Genomic DNA, 20,076 nt, shown 5'->3' with positions numbered 1-20,076 from the left:
CTTTCTTCTACCTGGCTGCCTCTTGCATAGTTTTTTTGACAGCACTGCAAGGAAATTCCTTCACTCCCTTCCAGAAATGTCCTTTCTTAGTCAGTTCACTCATCTACTAGCCAGTTATGCACTATATCCTCTAGAAATTTAGTAGAAAGTTCTTGGGCCAAGGATATGAGCTCTGATATCTACAGTCAAATTGTATACTATTTTTCCCATTTTAATTTCTGTGGCAAATTTGTTGATAATTCTGTATGGTGTGTTCACTAAATGCATACCTGTTAATTATGGTCAACACATAAAAGTCAGGATAAGAGTAATTTTTATGGGTCAGAATACAAAAATTATTTATGTTCTGTGACCACTATGTGGTGCCACCAATCAAGGAAAATAATGTGGTTAGTCTGGGGGCCAATCAAGAATCACCCACAGCTGAGTCTCTAATGAAAGAAATTAAAGAAGAAACCTGAAAATGGAAAGATCTCCCATGCTCTTGGATAGGCAGAATCAACATAGAAAAAATGGCAATCATGCCAAAAGCAATCTACAGATTCAATGCAAACCCCATCAAAATCCCAACACATTTCTTCATTGACCTTGAAAGATCAATTCTCAATTTTATATGAGAAAACAAAAGACCCAGGAGAGCCAAAACAACCATGTACAATAGAGGAACTTCTGGAGGCATCACCATCTCTAACTTTAAGCTCTACTACAGAGCTATTATCCTGAAAATAGCTTGGTATTGTCACAAAATAGACTGGTAGACCAATGGAATTGAGTTGAAAACCCTGAAATTCACCCACACACCTACAAACACCTGATTTTTGACAAACAATCCAAATATATACGCTGGAACAAAGACAACATCTTCAACAACTGGTGTTGTCATAACTGGATGCAAACATGTAGAAGACTACAGATAGACCCAAGCCTTTCACCCTGCACAAAACTTAAGTCAAAATGGATCAAAGACCTCAACATAAACCCAGCCACACTGAACCTACTAGAAGATAAAGTGGGAAATATCCTTCAGTTAATAAGTACTGGAGACTGCTTCCTGAACATAACACCAGTAGCAGAGACACTAAGATCAACAATAAATAAATGGGACCTCCTGAAACTGAGTAGCTTCAGGAAGGCAAAGGACATAGCAAGACAAAACGACAGCCCACAGAATGGGTAAAGATATTCACCACCCCATATCTGACAGAGGGCTGATCTCCAAAATATGCAAAGAACTCAAGAAGCTATTCTCAAAAACACCAAACAATCCAATTAAAAAATGGAGTACAGACTAAATAGACAATTCTCAATAGAGGAATCTAAAATGGCTGAAAGACATATAAGAAAGTGTTGAACATCCTTAGCCATCAGGGAAATGCAAATCAAAACAACTCTGAGATACCATCATACTCCTGTCAGAATGGCTAAAATAAAAAATACCAATAACAGTTTATGCTGGAGAGGATGCAGAGAAAGAGGAACACTCCTTCACTGCTGGTGGGAGTGCCAACTTGTACAGCCACTTTGGAAATCAGTATGGCAACACCTCAAGAAAATGGGAATAAGTCTACCACAAGATCCAGCAATTCCACTCCTGGGCACATTCATATAACAAGGAGATCTGTTCAACCATGTTCATAGCAGCATTATTTGTAATAGCCAGAAACTGGAAGCAGCCTAGATGCCTCTAAACCGAAGAATGGATAGAAAATGTGGTATATTTACACAATGGCTTACAACTCAGCAGAAAAAACAATGGAATCTTGAAACTTGCAGGAAAATGGATGGAACTAGAAGAAACCATTCTGAGCGAGGTAACCCAATCACAAAAAGACAAACATGATATGTACTCACTCATATGTGGACCTGCTTTATGATACATAGTAGTGACCGTGCTTTATCAGAGCTGCTTTTAATGATGTTTCCCAGAATGGTTTCCTTCCAGATGATGATTGACAAGCTAATTTAAAGAAAATGGTGCCAGGTTCCTCAAGCGTAACAGAATTGTGCTGTTTTTCTGGGATTTTGTTTTTTACTTTTTTTTTTTAATGGTGAGTGCTGGATGTCTCTACAATTTTGTTCAAATGACTGCAGAACCTGGAAAAGCTGTTGCTGCTATTGATGCATAACACACCACCATTATTGATACTGATATATATCTATATCTATATCTATATCTATATCTATATCTATATCTATATCTATATGAATTTTTGGAAACTTTAGCTGTGCTGTCATCTTTGGAAAAAGTATCCCAGTTTACTCCGTTCAGTTGGCATTGTACAAAAATTAACAGCCATATTGTTCTAGAAATGTTGAACTTAATTTTTTTCCATTTGCACAGGGGTAATGCACTGTATTAAATATGTAAGGTCTTAAAAAAAGACGGGATTTTGAGAGCCCATCCCATATGAAGGTTGCTCTCTTGACCTGGACACATGGGGAAGGGCCTAGGCCTGGCCCATGACGATGTGGTAAACTTTGGGGAACCCTTTTGAGGGCCTTGCCCTGCCTGTGGAGTGGAGGGGGGATGGCTAGGGGCAGGTGGGATGTTGGGGGGAGGGGGGAAGAGGGAGAAGAGATTGACATCTGAAGCAAGCTTGTTCCTAATTTGAACTAATAAAATAAAATAAAAATTAAAAAAAATTCATACCTCCTTACAACTCTCCTGTTTTATTATTTATTGCTCAGTGAAGCAGAATCCTACTCTCAACACCTTAAGCTCTTTCCAGTGCTCTTCTGTGATGCTTTGGTGTATTCTGTGGACATCCAAATGTGCACCCCCATTTGACATCTCCTACATCTAATGTTTTAACACATTTGGTCTTCTTGCATCAGACTGATCATACCAAGTCTTCACATAGCCATCACATCTACATACCATCCATTTTTTAACCTTATTTCTCCATCTTAATTGTTAGCAGGAATCACACACAGTGCAGGCACTGCATTCCCGGCCCCTGACAGTAAAACTTAATACAACTTTTATATATTATTATATTTTAGTTGACATAAAAACCTTTACCCTAAATCCCTGCTTTTTTTTTAGTTAACCATAGTATGTGCCAATTTTTTAAAATGATGACAAATAAATGTAACTCGTTACGTTTGGATAACTAAAACACACATATATTTTTCCTGTGGAAGGAAAACCATTATATTTAAACATAACATATCTTTGAATTTTCTTTAAACGTCAAAGCTTCCCAAAGTATACAGAATGGCATAATTTAACATAATTGGCTTAGGAAGAAATGGAGACAACACTGATGGGCACAAACTGTCCTTGGCTACCAGTGGTTTTGAAATACATTTTTCATTATCCTAACCAATAACAATTTGTAACCAGCCCTTGAATCTGAATGACCAGAGCAGCCCTGGTGGAGGGAAGTCTGGCTACAGTGTCATAACAGTAACCTAGCATCCATAGGCTGTAACTTTACAGCACAAAGCCAAGCCTGTTTGGCTAGGAGTGGGCAACTTTTCAGTCAGGGTGCAGGAATCCCATCTGCTAGCACTGGAGAGAGCTGTGACAGGCAAGTGAGCCAGTGAGTGTTAACTTTGGGGGACCATGGCTTTCCTAAGAGCAGCAAGGTTTCCAAATTTTCACTCATGCCCTTTAGGCCTCATGAGCAAGCAAGTGCCACCCAGGCTGTATTCATGCTCTCTGCACTTACTGGGCAATGGTGAAGAGGCAACACTGAGCAACATTCCCTGGGTGGCTGAGCAACACTGATGATGCCCCTCCCTCCAGCAATCACAGGCCTGCTGCTACCCTCTGAGCCCCTTCTGCCCACAGACCTGCTGGGACTTCAGCTTCCCAGGAATGCAGGGCCAGAGTGGCATACTTAGATTTGGAGGCACCCACCCCTTGGCTAGGCCAGTGTGTGCCCCATAGGCATCTTTCTCCCAAGGATTTGTCATCCTTGAACCCACCACTAACAGAGGCCTATGTGGAGGATGCTTGCTCCCAGAAGGCATGCTGTAGGCCACTGTCACCCTGCAGGGAGGATGGGGCAGGGCAAGTCCTTCTAGAAGCCAGCTTCTGCACCAAGCTCCTGGACCAGCAGGCTCTGAGTGCCTGCCATTCACAGGCTTTTATGTAGGCCCAGGAGCCTCCATCAGGAGGCTGGCAGCCCTTGCTGGTCCAGGGGCATTCAAGGAGCCAGAGGGTACTGTCCTCCACCAGACTGCAACTTCCCCCCTGTTTTTCAAAGGAGAGAAAGGGGTCTGTCCCTTATGTCCCCTGGAATTAAAAAGCACCACATCACACTATTGTGGCTGGGGGTAGCAGAAATTAGAAATCATTCTAATTATGTATTGCTGAAAGACAATCAATGTCACCATATTTCTACCGTTTTCTAAATTACTTGTAATATTTATGACAAAAAGCTGAAAGTGGAATGCAATATTGAGAAACTATAGAAACCACACTGTCTGTTTTCCAATCTGTGTTCTCACTGCAAACCAAATGCAGGGTACCTGTGTGTGCACACTAGACAGTGATTTTAGAGGCATCATATCCTCCCATGCCAGGACTGCCGAGTCTCCTTCTATCCAGGAAATCCAAATACAGGGAGGCTCAGAGGACAAGGACAACTTCCAAGTTCACCATGTCGACCAAGAGAACCACAGTCTGTTTTATGGTACATACAAATTCCAGCAGAAATGAGAGCCATACAGACTTGCTCTGAACACCCTACCGTCACCATGATATACATTGTGTTCTTCCTTAAAACTCCCTAGGGCAAAAGGAGAGGGGAATCCTGGAAAGAAACTTCAAGCTACCACCACCAGTACACCTGATTGTTAAACCTTCCCAGGGTCCCTCATGGGCCAGGACCACGCAGATAGGCCTAGAATATTAGCAGCCACCTTCCAGGTGATCAGAGTTCAAATGACACAGATAGCACAGTCCTTCCAGCTCAGCTCTTCCAGCCCAGCACACAAGCACCTAGGCAAGAAAGCTTGTATTTATTAGACATTCTTCTACTCTCCTGGAACACATCCTGCACCTCATGCAAAGCACATGGTGATTTTGTGCACATTCCATTATACACTCCATGTGCAGTCCACCAATCCTTCTCCTCATAGCTGGGAAATACTGCAGCCAACTGTATGCCACATTCAAACATTAACTGTTGTTACCCTGTAAGAGTTGTTTAAGAAAAACAGGCCATGAAATAGAAAACAATGAGGAGTCATGATAGGGGGCTTGGAGACAGGAAAGAGAACATGGATTTCTCAAACCTTTTCTCTCAGACTTACATCTAAACCCAGAAAAAGAATTGTCCTCTTAGGCAGGGCCTATAAGTTTACCAAGATCTATTTTTGTTTAGCTTTTGTCATTACAGCAATTTGTTTTCAAGATAAAGTCTGTCCTTATCCAGTTTCTTTTTCATTTTTAAGTATGAACAACATTTAATCAATTTTGCATAGAGCTTCGTAGATCACAGCAAATTCTGGACACCCCATTGTTACCACCTAACTACTCACCAAATGAGAATAAAAAGGTGTCCATGGCAACTTATTTGGTGGGGCAGGGGACTCTTATGCCAAGGGAATTGTCATCTTGACATGACATGAGAGAAGGGACAATTTGCTTGACTAATATCTCAGGCTACAGAGCAGCCACAGCTACACACAGCTTTTTTTAAAAAGATTTTATTTATTTATTATGCATACAACATTCTGCTTCCATGTATATCTGCACAACAGAAGAGGGCACCAGGTCTCAGAATGGATGGTTGTGAGTCAAAATGTGGTTGTTGGGAATTGAACTCAGGACCTCTGGAAGAGCAGTCAGTGCTCTTAACCTCTGAGACATCTCTCCAGCCCTACACACAGCTTTTTGGTGTCAGGTGTTCTCACTGCTTGCCTCAGGTACATCCTCCTGGGGCCTCTGAATCTCATGGACAACAGAGCAAAGGCTTCCTCTACACCTTGCCTTGTCTTAGCTGAGGTCTTGATGAAGGGGGCTCCCCACTTATGAGTCAGGATAGCTGCATCGGTGTGAGCCTCTCCAGCAGTAGTCACTAGGTCACACTTGTTGCCCACAAGTACCAGGGGCAATCAATGCTTCTGATACAGGCTCCAGGAGGACCATATCTGCTGCAGCTGTCCAGACATGAGGGGTCATCAAGAGCAAAAACACCCAGCACACCATCACCAGCTGCTAAGCACTGGTCACCCATGGCCCTGAGGATATCCTGCCCTGCTGTGTCCAGCACATTCAGAATGTAGCCACCATTGTCCAGGGCCACCTCCTTCTAGTAGAAATCTGGACAATAAGTCCAATTTATAAAATTTATTAGTACAGATCCTAAGCTTCATCAGTATAGTGCATGCGGTAAAGCTTTTACCTGTGCCAATTATCTTTGCAGATAGGAAAGAAGCCATGCGGAAGAGAAACTCTGTGAATGTACCCAATGTGTCAAAAACTTTGTGTTGCAGGCAACTTCAAAGACATGAAAATATTAATACTGGAGAGAAACCATATGAAAGTCTTCAATATGATGACGTCTTTGCATGTCACAGATGTCTCCAAATCCATAAAGGCACACTTACTGGAGAGAATACCAACAAATGAAATCAATGGGGTAAAGGTTTCTCAAGTCATGGAATGCTTAAAAGTCATAAAGGAACACAAAATGGAATGAGACCTTATGTATGTAACCAATGTGGTAGAGCCTTTTCACAGAACAGTGATTTACACATACATCAGAAACACATACTAGAGAGATATCCTATGAATGTTATCAATGTGGTAAAGCCTTTTCACATGTCAGTAGTCTTCAAACACGTAAAAGAACACACACTGGAGAGAGACCCTATGTATGTAGTCAGTGTGGTAAATCCTTTTCAAAATGCTGTAAACTCCAAATACATAAAAGAATGTATACCGGAGAGAAACATTACTGTAGGGGGAAATGCTGACCACCTCTCTTGGGGTTTGCACAGGTGCCCTGTCCATGGCTGCTTGGGCATGGTCAGAGTGACGTAACAAGGGTTTAAGAGTGAGGGAGACACTCACTCAATCCTCTATTTCACCTCTCGCCTGGCTGAGTGGATGACCAGGCATCCAGTGAAAACCTGGTCACTGGCTTTGTTGCGTGAGTACTTTCTTTTTTTGTTTGTTCATTTGTTTTTTGAGACAGGGTTTCTCCATGTAGCTTCAAACTCACAGAGATCTGCCTGACTCTACCTCCCGAGTGTTAGGATTAAAGGCCTACACAACCAATGCCTGGCACATCACATGAGTAATTTCTTAAACTATCTGTTATCAATCTAGTTCTGACTCCACTTTGATCAGCTTTAACTAGAGTCAGGTGTTTTGAATCTGAACCCACGGGTGGGTCGTGACCTTTGGCAAGACCCTTGCTGCATTAGAGCCTGGGTAACCTTTCACCTTTCCCTACCACGCCCCTTGCTGAGAGACACCTGTGAACTCTACTTGCCACAGAGTATTTGTGGCACCATCCAGTCCCACTGCAAGGAAGCCACCTGGGGGTTTCATTTCTCCCCTTCAGTCTCCCAGCCCAAGTGAGGTTTCTGCCCCATGGCTTCTGTGGGTTTCCCTACCCAAGGCTCCTCCCCTTCCATGTTAGTCATTGTGACCACCTTAGGCACTGCACAGTGTGCAGTCACATAGTGTCAGATACCCTTCAGTACCCGGAACCGGTACTGTTCAATGCTAAGACCGGCTATGGCCCTACAATTTTTCCAAAGCTTTTTCTGCTAAAATAGCCAATCCCTTCTGTCCATTCCAACTCATTTGGGAAAGTGTTAAGATATATTTCAGATCATCTTGAAACCAACTCAAGTGACTGGCAGGTGAATATGGCTCTCTTCAGAACGCAATGCCCCCGAGCCTTTTGTCACTGGCTTCCTGGCTGTTTTCATCTCCAAACCCACCTCTGCTGCTTGCGGCCAACCAGGTGAATCAGAGGCGGGGGTTTTACCAACCCCCTTGGGGTGGAGCTGACAATAGAAGTGTTTTTCTGGGTGGAGTCTGGACTGAGGTGACCCCAGGTGTTGCCCATACTTGGCACCTGGAGGTCAGGGGGCGGGGTGGGCTGAGGGGGAGGGGAACGGGGGTGGCATAGAGTTACAAAACATTCCAGCCTTTTTGCATAGATATAGAAGTCAGTAGGGCTTCTGCCTAAACAACCCAGACTCCCTGGGTATAGGGGCTTCAGTTTAAGTCTGGCTTCTTCCTGCTTACTGGGTAAAATGTGTGGAGTGGTGAGTAGGGTTTAGGTGAGCTAACATTAAGCAGGAGGCATGGGTGGAGAAGTATTCCCTTACCTGCCATCCTGTAGACCTCAGGCATCTGTTCCTTGAGGAGGTGGAGAAGGCAAGTTGGGTGAAGCTTCTACCATAACAGGCAGGTGTAGGTGAAGAGAGACTGGGTTGCCTCCAGACTGTGTTTTGTAGCACCATTCCACACAACACCCTCTGGGTGTCAAGGCCAGGCCTTAAACAGGATTCACCTCAGTTCAGACTCCACCCTTAAAAAACTGGCCATTGTACCCCAGATAAGTTGAAAGGTACAGGAGCTCAGGAACTAATTGTGAGCATGTGGGGAGGGGAGAGGGAGCTAGGAGAAAGAGAAGGGGAGCAGAGGAGGACATGAGGTACTAGGAAGATGGAGCCAGGGGAAGCACAGAGGAGAGCAAGTTAAGAGACACCAAAATAGAGGGAGCCATTATAGGTTTAAAGAGAAATCTGGCACTAGGGTAAATCCATAAGGATAACCCCAGCTGAGAATCTAAGAAACAATGAAGAGAATACCTTAAATGTCCTTCCCCTTCAATGAGATTGATGACTACCTTAAATGCCATCCTAGAGCTTTCACCCAGTAGCTGATGGAAGCAGCAGCAGACACCCACAGTTAACACAGAGCTGTAATCCAGTTGCAGACAGGGAGGAGTGATGAGCATAGGGGCCAAGACTAACCTGGAGAAACTCACCCAAACAGCTGACCTGAACAAGGGGGATCTCATGGACCCCAGAGTCCCTATATGTGGGTGTCAGCTACCACTCCTGGGCAGTCTATGGGGCCTCTGGTAGAAGATGTGTATTTATCCCTATTATAAGAATGTTTGGGAACCCATTCCACATAGAGGGATACTCAATAAGCCTAGACACATGATGGGGCCCTAGCCCCGGTGAAAAATGACTTGACAGATTTGGATAATCCCTTATAGCAGGTCTCACACTCTTTGGGGAGTGGATGGGGGATGGGATGGGTGGTGGGTGTGGGTGGCATGGGAGGATGGGAGGGAGAGGGAACTGAGATGGATATATCAAATAAGACTGTGTTTAATTTAAATAACATTCATGAAATTAAATAAGAAATAGGAAAGATGGGGCGGTAAATACCTTAGCTTAACAATTGTTGGTGCCATAGCCCTAAAGTACTGGAGCTTCTGGGCAGATTATGGACACTGTCCTGAAACAGTCACAGGCTCCCTTTGTACTGTCATTCTCCCAACATATGTCATTGACCATTTTCATCATGTATGACTTTGAAATCCTGAAATTCCTACCTCCACATTCTGAGGACCATGATTACAGTCCTCTGACACCATGCCTGGCTCAGGTGGCTTCAACTTCACTTAGTGAGGCATTAGAAAGATGGGATGAGTAATATGAGGAGTTGTACTTAAGTACAATGAAAATTGAATTATCTTTGTGAGCCTGGTTTTTCACCACCTACACAATAAGGCACAACTCTTCCAAAGTCCTTTGATGATTTACAACAGATTCAATGATAAGGAAAAATAATTTCTCATAGTTGAAATACAGTGGACTTTAAGGCAGAAAGGCTGCATTTCAGGAGTACCTTCTTCAGTTACTGGAGTTATAACCAGAGCCTGTGTTCTGGCTCCCCTAACAAGCAAGGCTCAGTCACTCATCCTCAACAAATCAAATGAAGAAACTCATCAAGCCACTCAAATGAAGAAATTTATCTCATGGCATGTCCAACTATAATGCAGGTACTCTGTAGTCAAGATGGACAGATATCTCTGATGTCCAAGCATAGCAAGGTCTATAGTGTGATTTGTTGGTAAGACAGGGAGTCACAGTAATAACTCTCTTAAGAGCAAGAGAAAAAATAATATGAAAGGCATAAAGACAAAATTGAAAAGAATTTAAAATATATTTGTTCAGTTTGAGTAATTAGGAATGATAAAGAAAATTCACAGTAAATCCATTCCTTGGGTTCTAACAAGCTTAGACTGAAGGAAAAATGCAAAATTAAATTTTCTAATGAAGGCAAAAAATGGATTTTCCTCATCTCTAAACCATTCCCACATTCTCAGTTCCTGTTTCGCCTGTGAGGATGTCAAGTGAGAAGTAAATCTTTCTACAATGGAGACATTCTCATTTGGAAGACTAAAGTCTTTACCCACAGAGATTCCCAGGGAAATTAGAATTTTATGGGTCACCACACAATGCTGGCACACACCTTTAATCCCAGCACTCGGGAGGTTGATGTAGGTGGATCTCTGTGAATTCAAGGCCAGCCTGGTCTACAGAGCAAGTTCCAGGACAACCTTCAAAGCAATACAGAGAAACCCTACCTCAAAAACTAAAAAAAAAAAAAAAATTGTGGGTCTACTGTTTCATGAGTTGCAGCCAAATACACTCCATGAAGTAGACTGCTGGTCTCCACATAACTGTCATGGTCCAAAAACATGCAATCACTTTACACACACTCAGAAATAATAGAAAGGTTTTTTTTTAATAAATTTCCTTGTCGTGATATTGTATAGCTTCTCTGAATAATCCCCCTTTGCAGAGGAAGTGTCCAATGGGGACATAAAGAAGCATGGAATTAAAAATATTAATTATTTATGTATCTATAGATATATAGAGAGATAAATAGATAGAGATAGATAGATAGATAGATAGATAGATAGATAGATAGATAGCATGAGAAGCTATGTTGATAAAAAATGGCATGGACCACAACGTGGACATTGCTGCTTGACAAAGTTCCAGCCTCCTGAGTGCTGGGATTAAAGTTGTGGGCCACCACTGCCCAGCCTATGTTTTTGAAATATTAAAAATACATTATTTTCATTAAAAAACACTTACTGCTATCTTTTTAAATGTTTTCTTTAAGTGTATTGCTGCTTTTATCACTATTTATTCCTGTTCTCCAATGTTTCTAGGTTTTTAGTAGTTTCATTGCTTTTCTCTCCAGTGATCCTATATTATTGATTTCTGTGTAGAGCAAAGTATCTGTAGCCCAGGCTTGCCTCATGCTGTGTCACTGAGATTTCATTGGATACCTAATCATGCTTCTCGTGGCCAGGGCTGGGAAGACAATCCTGCAGCTCCTTCCAGTCTGGGCCTTTACTACTCTGTGAGAAGGAAAAATAAACCAGTTAATCCATGAACTCCAGGCTTTCTGATTTTTACTGGGGACTTATAGATAAAGATGGACGTGTGCAAGAATTGAGTTCATTGACCAACTTTGAAACTGGTGGAGTCACAGTGCAGAAAGGGAGAGGCAGGATGGAGGTTGAGATTTCCTCCTTCAACAGTAGTTGAGATAAGCAAATGTGAAATTCGTTAATCAATTCTAGATGATCCATGGTTTTCCTAATTGTGAATTTCTTGGGGTCTACAGATGAGAGCAATCAAGAAACTGGATAAAGAGCCACGTGCATCCATTCAGCAGACCCCCTAACCAGGGATACATTGCCAGTTGTTTACATCTCTTCCTTGAACTGACTGTTGGGAAATGGCATTGCCAACAAAGTCTAGCATCTTGGACCTGCGCCTTAACACACAGTGCACCAGATACCCAAAGGAAAGCAATGATGGTTGGGCAAAATGCAAAGATTCTGGCAGAAAGCTTCCTAAATACAGGATAGTAGTGTTAGGTGCAAGTGGTGTTGGTAAAAGTGCTCTCACTATCCAGATGACCCACCAATGCTTCGTGGAAGAACATGACCCCACTATCCAGGATTCCTACTGGAAGGAGGTGGCCCTAGACAATAGTGGCTACATTCTGAATGTGCTGGACACAGCAGGGCAGGATATCTACAGGGACTTGCGAGACCAGTGCTTAGCAGCTGGTGATGGTGTGCTGGGTGTCTTTGCTCTTGATGACCCCTCATCTCTGGACCAGCTGCAGCAGATATGGTCTACCTGGAGACTGCAACAGAAGCAGCCCTTGCCCCTGGTACTTGTGGGCAATAAATGTGACCTAGTGACAAGAGCTGGAGATGCTCACACTGATGCAGCTATCCTAACTCATAAGTGGGGAGTCCCCTTCATCAAGACCTCAGCCAAGACACGGCAAGGTGTAGAGGAAGCATTTGCTCTGCTTGTCCATGAGATTCAGAGGGCCCAGGAGTCTGTGGTTGAGTCAAGCATGGAGAAGACCCGACAACACAAAGCCATGTGTAGCTGTGGCTGCTCTGTAGCCTGAAGATCTTAGTCAAGCAAATTGTCCCTTCTCTCATGTCATGTCAAGATGACAATTCCCTTGGCATAAGAGTCCCCTCCCCCACCAAATAAGTTGCCATGGACACCTTTTTATTCTCATTTGGTGAGGAGTTGGTAACAATGGGGTTTCCAGCATTGGCCGATCTCTATGAAGCTCTATGCAAAATTGAAAAATGTTGTTCATACTGAAAAAAAAAAGAAACTGGATAAAGGACAGACTTTATCTTGAAAGAAAATTTCTATAGTTACAAAGCTAAATGAAAAAAAATCTGGGTAAAATGTTGTGTCCTGCCTAAGAGGATAATTATATTTCTGGGTTTAGATGTAAGTATGAGAGAAAAGGTTTGAGAAATCCTTGATGTGTTCCAAGATAAATCCCTACTCTTTTCTGGAGCACATAGCCATAAAGCTCTTTTCAAGTTTTCAAAGTAATTTTTTCTATCATATCTACAACTTATCCTCATTCAATTTTCTGTCCCAGAGCCCTACCATAACTGCTCACTGTTTTCTAATTCATGATCTGTTTTTCTTCAACATCAGTTACACTGTAACAACAGTTACTGTTTGAATGTGACATACATTTGGCAGCCGTATTTCTCAGCAATGACATTAAGGGTTGGTGACACTGTACATTGAGTGTATGACAGAATGTGCACAGAGAGGACCCTGTGCTCTGCATGAGGAGCAGGATGTGTTCCAGGAAAGTGGAAGAATGTCTAATACAATACAAACTTTCTTGTCTAGGTGATTGTTTTCTGGGCTGGAAGAGCAGATCTGGAAGGCCTGTGCTATCTGGGTCATTGGATCTCTGATCACCTAGTAGGAGCCTACTAATATTCTAGGCCCAGCTAGGTGGTCCAGCCAATGATGGACTGTGGTAAAGCTTAGCAATCAGGTGGCAGGTAGTTTGCAGTTTCTTTCCAGGATTCTCCACTCCTTCTGCTCTAGGGAATTGTGAAGAAGAAACAGGCAATACTATGGTGAGTGTAGGTTGTTCAGAGCAGGTCTGCAGAGCTGTCATATTTGCTGAGAATTGCATGGACCATGAGACAGACTGTGTTTGTTTTTGGCCATGTCGTAACTGTGGCAGTTGTTCTGGTCCCTGGGCCTCCCTGTGTATAGATTTCTTGGCTATAGTGAGAATCTGCAGCCCTGGCAATGGAGGATATGATGCTTGTAATATCACTGTCCAGTGTGCACACACAGGCACTTTGTTTGGTGTGCAGTGGGAACACTGTTTGGAAAACCGACAGTCTCATTAATAGAATTCCTGTATAGTGCATTCCACTTTCAGGTTTGCCTTAAAAATAACAAATAGTTAACAAAATGGTAGAAAGATAGTGAAATCGATTGTATTTTCTCCATACATGATTAGAATGTTATTTAGTTTCTACTACACCAACTACAATAGTCTGATTCAGTAGAATTTAGTTGCAGGTGACATAGAAGGTTCTTTAGAGATTTCTCAGGTATGCATGTTGTGGGCAGGAAGTTTAGGCAGCTTCGACATCTTGGTCCCTAATCCATGTGGCCAGAAGAAGATATTAATTTATTCTTCCATGTTGTTTTGACATTGGGCATCAATGGGCTGGGTTTACATGAAACCACAAGAGGCACAAAGTGCTGCAGAGCCATAGCAAGAAATCTCCTTTTTAGAGAGAGCTCTTGTACCTGGGGCTTCTGACTTTAGAAGAAATATCAGTAGCTGGAGGGTCAGAAACAACAGTTTAAGCTTCACTTTGAGTTAATTTCATTGGAGTTTTGAAGTCTGTGTTTATTTAATCTCTATGCACCTAGATTCATAGGTAGTTGGATAACATTTTTCAAGATCACACTTTCCTGGATAAGTATCTTTTCTTCTTTTAATTAATAGTTTAAAGTTCTGCTACCACCAGCTACAATGATGTGATTTGGGGAAGTTGAGTTCCAGGGAACAAAAGGAATTTCTGATCTGCAGAAGTTTCTCAGGTGTGCATGGTGTTGTGTAGACAGATAGGGCAGATTCCCCATGTGGTGTCAATATACATGTGGCAGGAAGTAGACATTAAATTATACTTCTATGGTATTTTCTGTGTGGGCACCAAGCTGAATTTTCCTCAAACCTCAAGGGTATATGAGAGTTTGCAGAAAAATAGCAAGATATTGTCCCCATTTGTAGCTAGACCATGGGACCTCTCTGGAAGAAATATCGATAGCTTGAGGGTCAGAAGCAGAACAGATTAAGTTCTTTTGAGATAATTTGGGGGGATTTGTGCAGTCTGGTTAGTTAATTTTTAAACACATAGAATCATGGGTATCTGGTTAACATTGTCAAGATCTCAGATTACCTCCTTGAGTTCCCTTTGGACTTTTGATGAAAAGTTGATTACATTTTCCTGCCTTTGTTCTTGGCTTTTCCTCTCCATCCCCCTTATGCTTTTCCAATATTGTATACCTTCTCCACTGCTGTAGATATTTTTGTGAATTTAGAAATCATTCTTTGTCAATAAATATACTATTTTTTGAAATCCTCTTGAGAATTCTGTGTTTCCAATTTGCATATTGGTTTGGAATCAGATATATTGTTATGAGGTATTGGGAATTTTCTTTGGATTTTATTCAATTCATGTTAAAATTTTAACTTATATGGAGACAGGTGTTGGTATCGCACATCTTTAATCCCAGCACTTGGGAGGCAGATGCAGGAGGATCTCTGTGATGTGAGACCAGCATGATCCACCCGGATGCCCTTAAAAGCCACAGAGAAACCCTGTCTTGAAAAACAAACAAAAATTACCTGATTTGGTATCTTAACATTGATGCACCAAGTTTCCAATGATTATGTACTTCTTTAGTTATGTAAGCTCTTTTATTCTTGTTTTTAAACTCCAAAAGTCTTTATATTTCACCTACAAATTGCTGCATGTATTGGCAGGTGTCTCAGCACATATTCTTCTTGGGGTTGACCATATTTCAGATCCCAACACCCAAATTTTGAGATCTGAACACATGGTATTGGATATGCAATTAGGGAACTCATACCTGCCGAAGGTTAATTCTCCCAACTGTAGAATAACACTCTTTAATGAGCAACAAGAGTCTGGCCACAAAGTGATCTGGACTGCCTTAGTCAGAAAACATTATCAAGAATGGAAAACATTATCAAGAATAGAAAAAATGGGGTGGAAAATAACTGACTATCAATTGCTGGTGCCATAGCCCTGAAGTACTGGGACTTCAAGGAAATTTACTGACACTGTCCTGAACCAGTCACAGTCTCCATTTGTTCTGCCCCCTCAACCCAACATGTACCATTTACATCTTGGATGACTATGAAATCCTGACATTTGGGCTGGAGAGATGGCTCAGAGGTTAAGAGCAACTGGCTGCTCTTCCAGAGGTCCTGAGTTCAATTCCCAGCAGCCACATGGTGGCTCACAACCATGCGTTATGAGATCTGGTGCCCTCTTCTGGTGTGCAGATATACATGGAAGCAGAATGTTGTATACATAATAAATAAAAAATTTTCAATAAAAATATTTATAAAGAAAAGAAATCATGAAATTCCTGCCTCCACTTTCTGAGGACCACAATTACAGGCCTCTGCCACCCTGCCTGGCTTAGGTGGCATCCACTTCTCTTAGTGAGGCATTAGAATGATGGGATGAGGAACATGAGGAGTTGCCCTTAACTATCTTCAAAATCTACTCATCTCTGTGAACCTGGGTTTCACCATCTGCAGAATAAGCCAGAATTCTTCCCAGGTCTTTGGATGAGGTATAACAGACTCAATGATAAGGAGAAACAATATTTCTCATAGTTGGAAGACAGTGGACTTTAAGGCCTATCAAGATGTCACCAGAGCCACATTTTCCTTCACACCATGCTCCCCTTTCTGATGATATTGACTGAACCTGCAAATCTGTAAGTGAGCTCCACGAATTAAGGGTTTTCTTATAAGTGTTCTGGGGGTCATGATGTTTATTCATAGCACTATTAATCCCAACTAAGACAGCTAGATTCAGGATTTTCTTCTTTAAATTACCAGGATGTATTCATTCATGTCATGTGAATGAAGAAAGACCAGATTTGTGGGTTCCAGTATTGAGCTCAGGTGTGCCCCTAGGCTATGTAGTTGAGAATTGCCTTGAACACAGCTAATTCTGCTGCTGCTACCCAGTGCTGGGAAGACACTGCTGCAATTCCTACAAGGCAGGGTGTTGACTTGTTATTTAGAAGGACATATAGCCCATTTAATGAATGTTGACCAATCCTTCTGAATTGTATCAGGGACTGCAAATGAAGAGAGGTATATGAAAAAACTTAAGTTCATTTACCACTTTGAAGGTGGTATAGGCACAGTGCAGAAAGGGGTGTGAGAAGAAAGGAACATGAGCAAATTCTTGCTCATCAGCTGTAAAACTTAGCTGGATGGAGTCTTGTAATCAATTTCAGATGATTGATAAAAATGCCTGACTGTCAATAGGTTGGGGACCCACAGTCAAGGGCAATCAATGATCTGGATAAAGGACTGATGTTTTCATGAAACAAAATTGCTGTAGTTATACTATTTCAAGCAGAATAGAAAATCTGCATAAGATGGCATGACCCTGAGAGAATTGGAAACATGGGGTTGGGAAGAGAGAGGTAGGAGAAAGAGAAGGGGAGAAGAGGAGGGGGGAGTATGACAGGAGAGAGCTGGAAGATTGAGTCAGGGCAAGAATAGAGGAGAGCAAGGTAAGAGATACCATAATAGAGGGAGACAGTATAGGATTAAAGAGAAATCTGGCACTAGGAAAATATCCCATGATCTACAGGGATGAAAGCAAGTGAGATATTAAGCGATTGTGGAGAGGCTACCTTAAATGCCCTTCCCCTATAATGAGATTGATGACTACCTAAAATTCCATCCTAGAGCCTTCATTCAGCAGCAGATGGAAGCAGAAGCAGACACCCACCGCTAAACACTGACCTGAATGCTGATTCCAGTTGCAGAGAGGGAGGAGTGATGAGCAAAGAGGTCAAGACCATGCTAGGGAAACCCACAGAAACAGCTGACCTGAGCAAGTGGGAGCTCATGTTCCCCAGAATGACAGCTGCAAACCAGGATTGGACCCAAAACAGGCCCCATAAATGTGGGTGTCAGTTAGGAGTCCTGGACAGTCCATGGGCTTCTGGTAGTGGATCATTATTTATCCATAGTTCTCGAATGAAATTTGGGAGACCATTCCCCATGGAGGGATACTCTCTGAGCCTAGACACATATGGGAGGACCTAGGTCCAGCCCCAAATCACTTGACAGATTTGATAATCCCTCATGGAAGGCACCACCCTTCCTGGGCAGCAGAGATGGAATGGGAATGGGGGCATTGAGGGGTATGGGAGGATGGGACTGAGAGAGAATTTTGATTGATATATAAAATTAGATTCTTTCTAATATAAAGATAATTTACAAAATAAAAAGAGAATAGGAAAAATGGAGTTTTAAATACCTTAGCTAACAGTTGCTGGTGCCATAGCCCTAAATTAGTAGACATTCAGGGAAGATTGTGGACAATGTCTTGAACCAGTCACAATCTCCCTTTAATCCCAGCACTTGGGAGGCAGAGGCAGGTGGATCTCTCTGAGTTGGAGGCCAGCCTGGTTTACAAACTGAGTTGCAGAACAGGACACCAAGCTACACTGGGAAACCTGTCTCCAAAATCCAAGAAGAAAATAAAGAATATCATGTCACTATAAATAAAAGCCAAGTAAGCATAGAATATGAAAAGAAGCAATGTACCTCTCTCTGTGTCTCTTTCTCAACAGTTAGAAGATATGAAAAACATTTAGTAGTCTCCAGTGTGAATATATTTGAATGTGATATAGGCTTACAATTAACTGCTTTTCCAATTCCATTAGAAACATACCAAAAATGCCCAATGCCGAAAAGCCCTTTGAATATTGGAATGTATGAATACTTCAATTTGTCCTGGTACATTATGCCAATGTAGTATGACTGACAGTACGGAAAAATCTATGAATGCCACTTGTATGGCAAAGTCTGAATTCATGAAGTTCTTTTCAAATGTGAAAAATCTCATATAGTAAGATGTTATAAACGTGAGCTCTGAAATAAAGTCTCTTACTTGACATTTATTTTAAGAGACAACAAAACAACCACTAATGAAGGGAAGCATCGATAGCACCAAACTTAAGATCAGTTTCCTCTTTATAATTAGTCCAATTTATAAAATTAATTAATACAGATACTAAATTTCATCAGCATGGTGCATGTGGTAAAGCTTTTACCTGTGCCAATTATCTTTGCAGATAGGAAAGAAGCCATGCAGAAGAGAAACTCTGTGAATGTACCCAATGTGTTAAAACCTTTGTGTGTTACAGGCGTCTTCAAAGACATGAAAATATTCATACTGGAGAGAAACCATATGAAAGTCTTCAATATGATGACGTCTTTGCATGTCACAGATGTCTCCAAATCCATAAAGGCACACTTACTGGAGAGAATACCAACAAATGTAATCAGTGGGGTAAAAGTTTCTCAAGTCATGGAGTGCTTAAAAGTCATAAAGGAACTCAAAATGGAATGAGACCTTATGTATGTAACCAATGTGGTAGAGCCTTTTCACAGAACAGTGTTTTACAAATACATCAGAAAACACATCCTAGACAGATATCCTATGAATGTAATCAATGTGGTAAAGCCTTTTCACATGTCAGTAGTCTCCAAACACGTAAAAGAACACACACTTTATTGTAGGGGGAAATGCTGACCACCCCTCTTGGGGTTGTTACAGGTGCCCTGTCCATGCCCACTTGGGCGTGGTCACGTGGTCAGAGTGAGGTAACAAGGGTTTAAGAGTGAAGGAGCGGCTCACTCACTCAACCCTCTTTTTCCCCTCGTGCCTGGCTGAACAGATGACCAGGCATCCAGCATAAAACTGGTCACTGGCTTTGTTGCGTGAGTACTCTCTTTTTTTGTTTGTTGATTTGATTTTTGAGACAGGGTTTCTCTGTGAGTTTTGGAGCCCATCCTGGCACTTTCTCTGTAGACCAGGCTGGCCTCAAACTCACAGAGATCTGCCTGCTTCTACCTCCTGAGTGTTAGGATTAAAGGCCTGCACCACCAATGCCTGGCACATCGCATGAGTACATTTTTCATGTTATCAATCTAGTTCTGACTCCACTTAGTTTGGCTTTAACTGGAGTCAGGAGTTTTGAATCCGAACACATGGGTTGGTCGTGACCTTTGGCAAGATCTATTTCCTTGCTGCATCGGCGCATGGATAACCTTTCACCTTTCCCTCCCATCCCCTTGCCAAGAAACACCTGTGAACATTACTTGCCACAGAGTATTTCTGGAACCATCGACTCCCATTGCAAGGAGGCCACCTGGGGGTTTCATTTCTCCCCTTCAGTCTCCCAGACCAAGTGAGGTTTCTGCCCCATGGCTTCTGTGGGGTTTCCCTACCCAAGGCTCCTCCCCTTCCATGTTAGTCATTGTGACCACATTAGGCACTGCACAGTGTGCAGTCACATAGTGTCGGTTACCCATCAGTACCTGGAACTGGTACTGTTCAATGCTAAGACTGGCTATGGCCCTACAATTTTTCCAAAGCTTTTTCTGCTAAA

The 20,076-nt window shown here is 42.2% G+C and overlaps 1 protein-coding gene across 1 annotated transcript; it reads left to right on the top strand.

Annotated features, from left to right (window-relative positions):
- Positions 1–11,755: 11,755 nt before the first annotated feature.
- Positions 11,756–12,448, top strand: LOC113838073 (GTPase ERas-like). The gene has a single exon (XM_027433856.2). The coding sequence runs from the start codon at positions 11,756–11,758 to the stop codon at positions 12,446–12,448; it is 693 nt and encodes a 230-aa protein (XP_027289657.1).
- Positions 12,449–20,076: the final 7,628 nt, after the last annotated feature.

This window comes from Cricetulus griseus, unplaced genomic scaffold, assembly GCF_003668045.3.
Source record: "Cricetulus griseus strain 17A/GY unplaced genomic scaffold, alternate assembly CriGri-PICRH-1.0 unplaced_scaffold_484, whole genome shotgun sequence".
Lineage (NCBI taxonomy): Eukaryota > Metazoa > Chordata > Mammalia > Rodentia > Cricetidae > Cricetulus > Cricetulus griseus.
This window is presented reverse-complemented; position numbering and strand designations above follow the sequence as displayed.

Bases quoted from the DNA above. Each gene is read 5' to 3' on its own strand.
- LOC113838073 (XM_027433856.2), top strand. From the start codon at position 11,756: ATGGCATTGCCAACAAAGTCTAGCATCTTGGACCTGCGCCTTAACACA.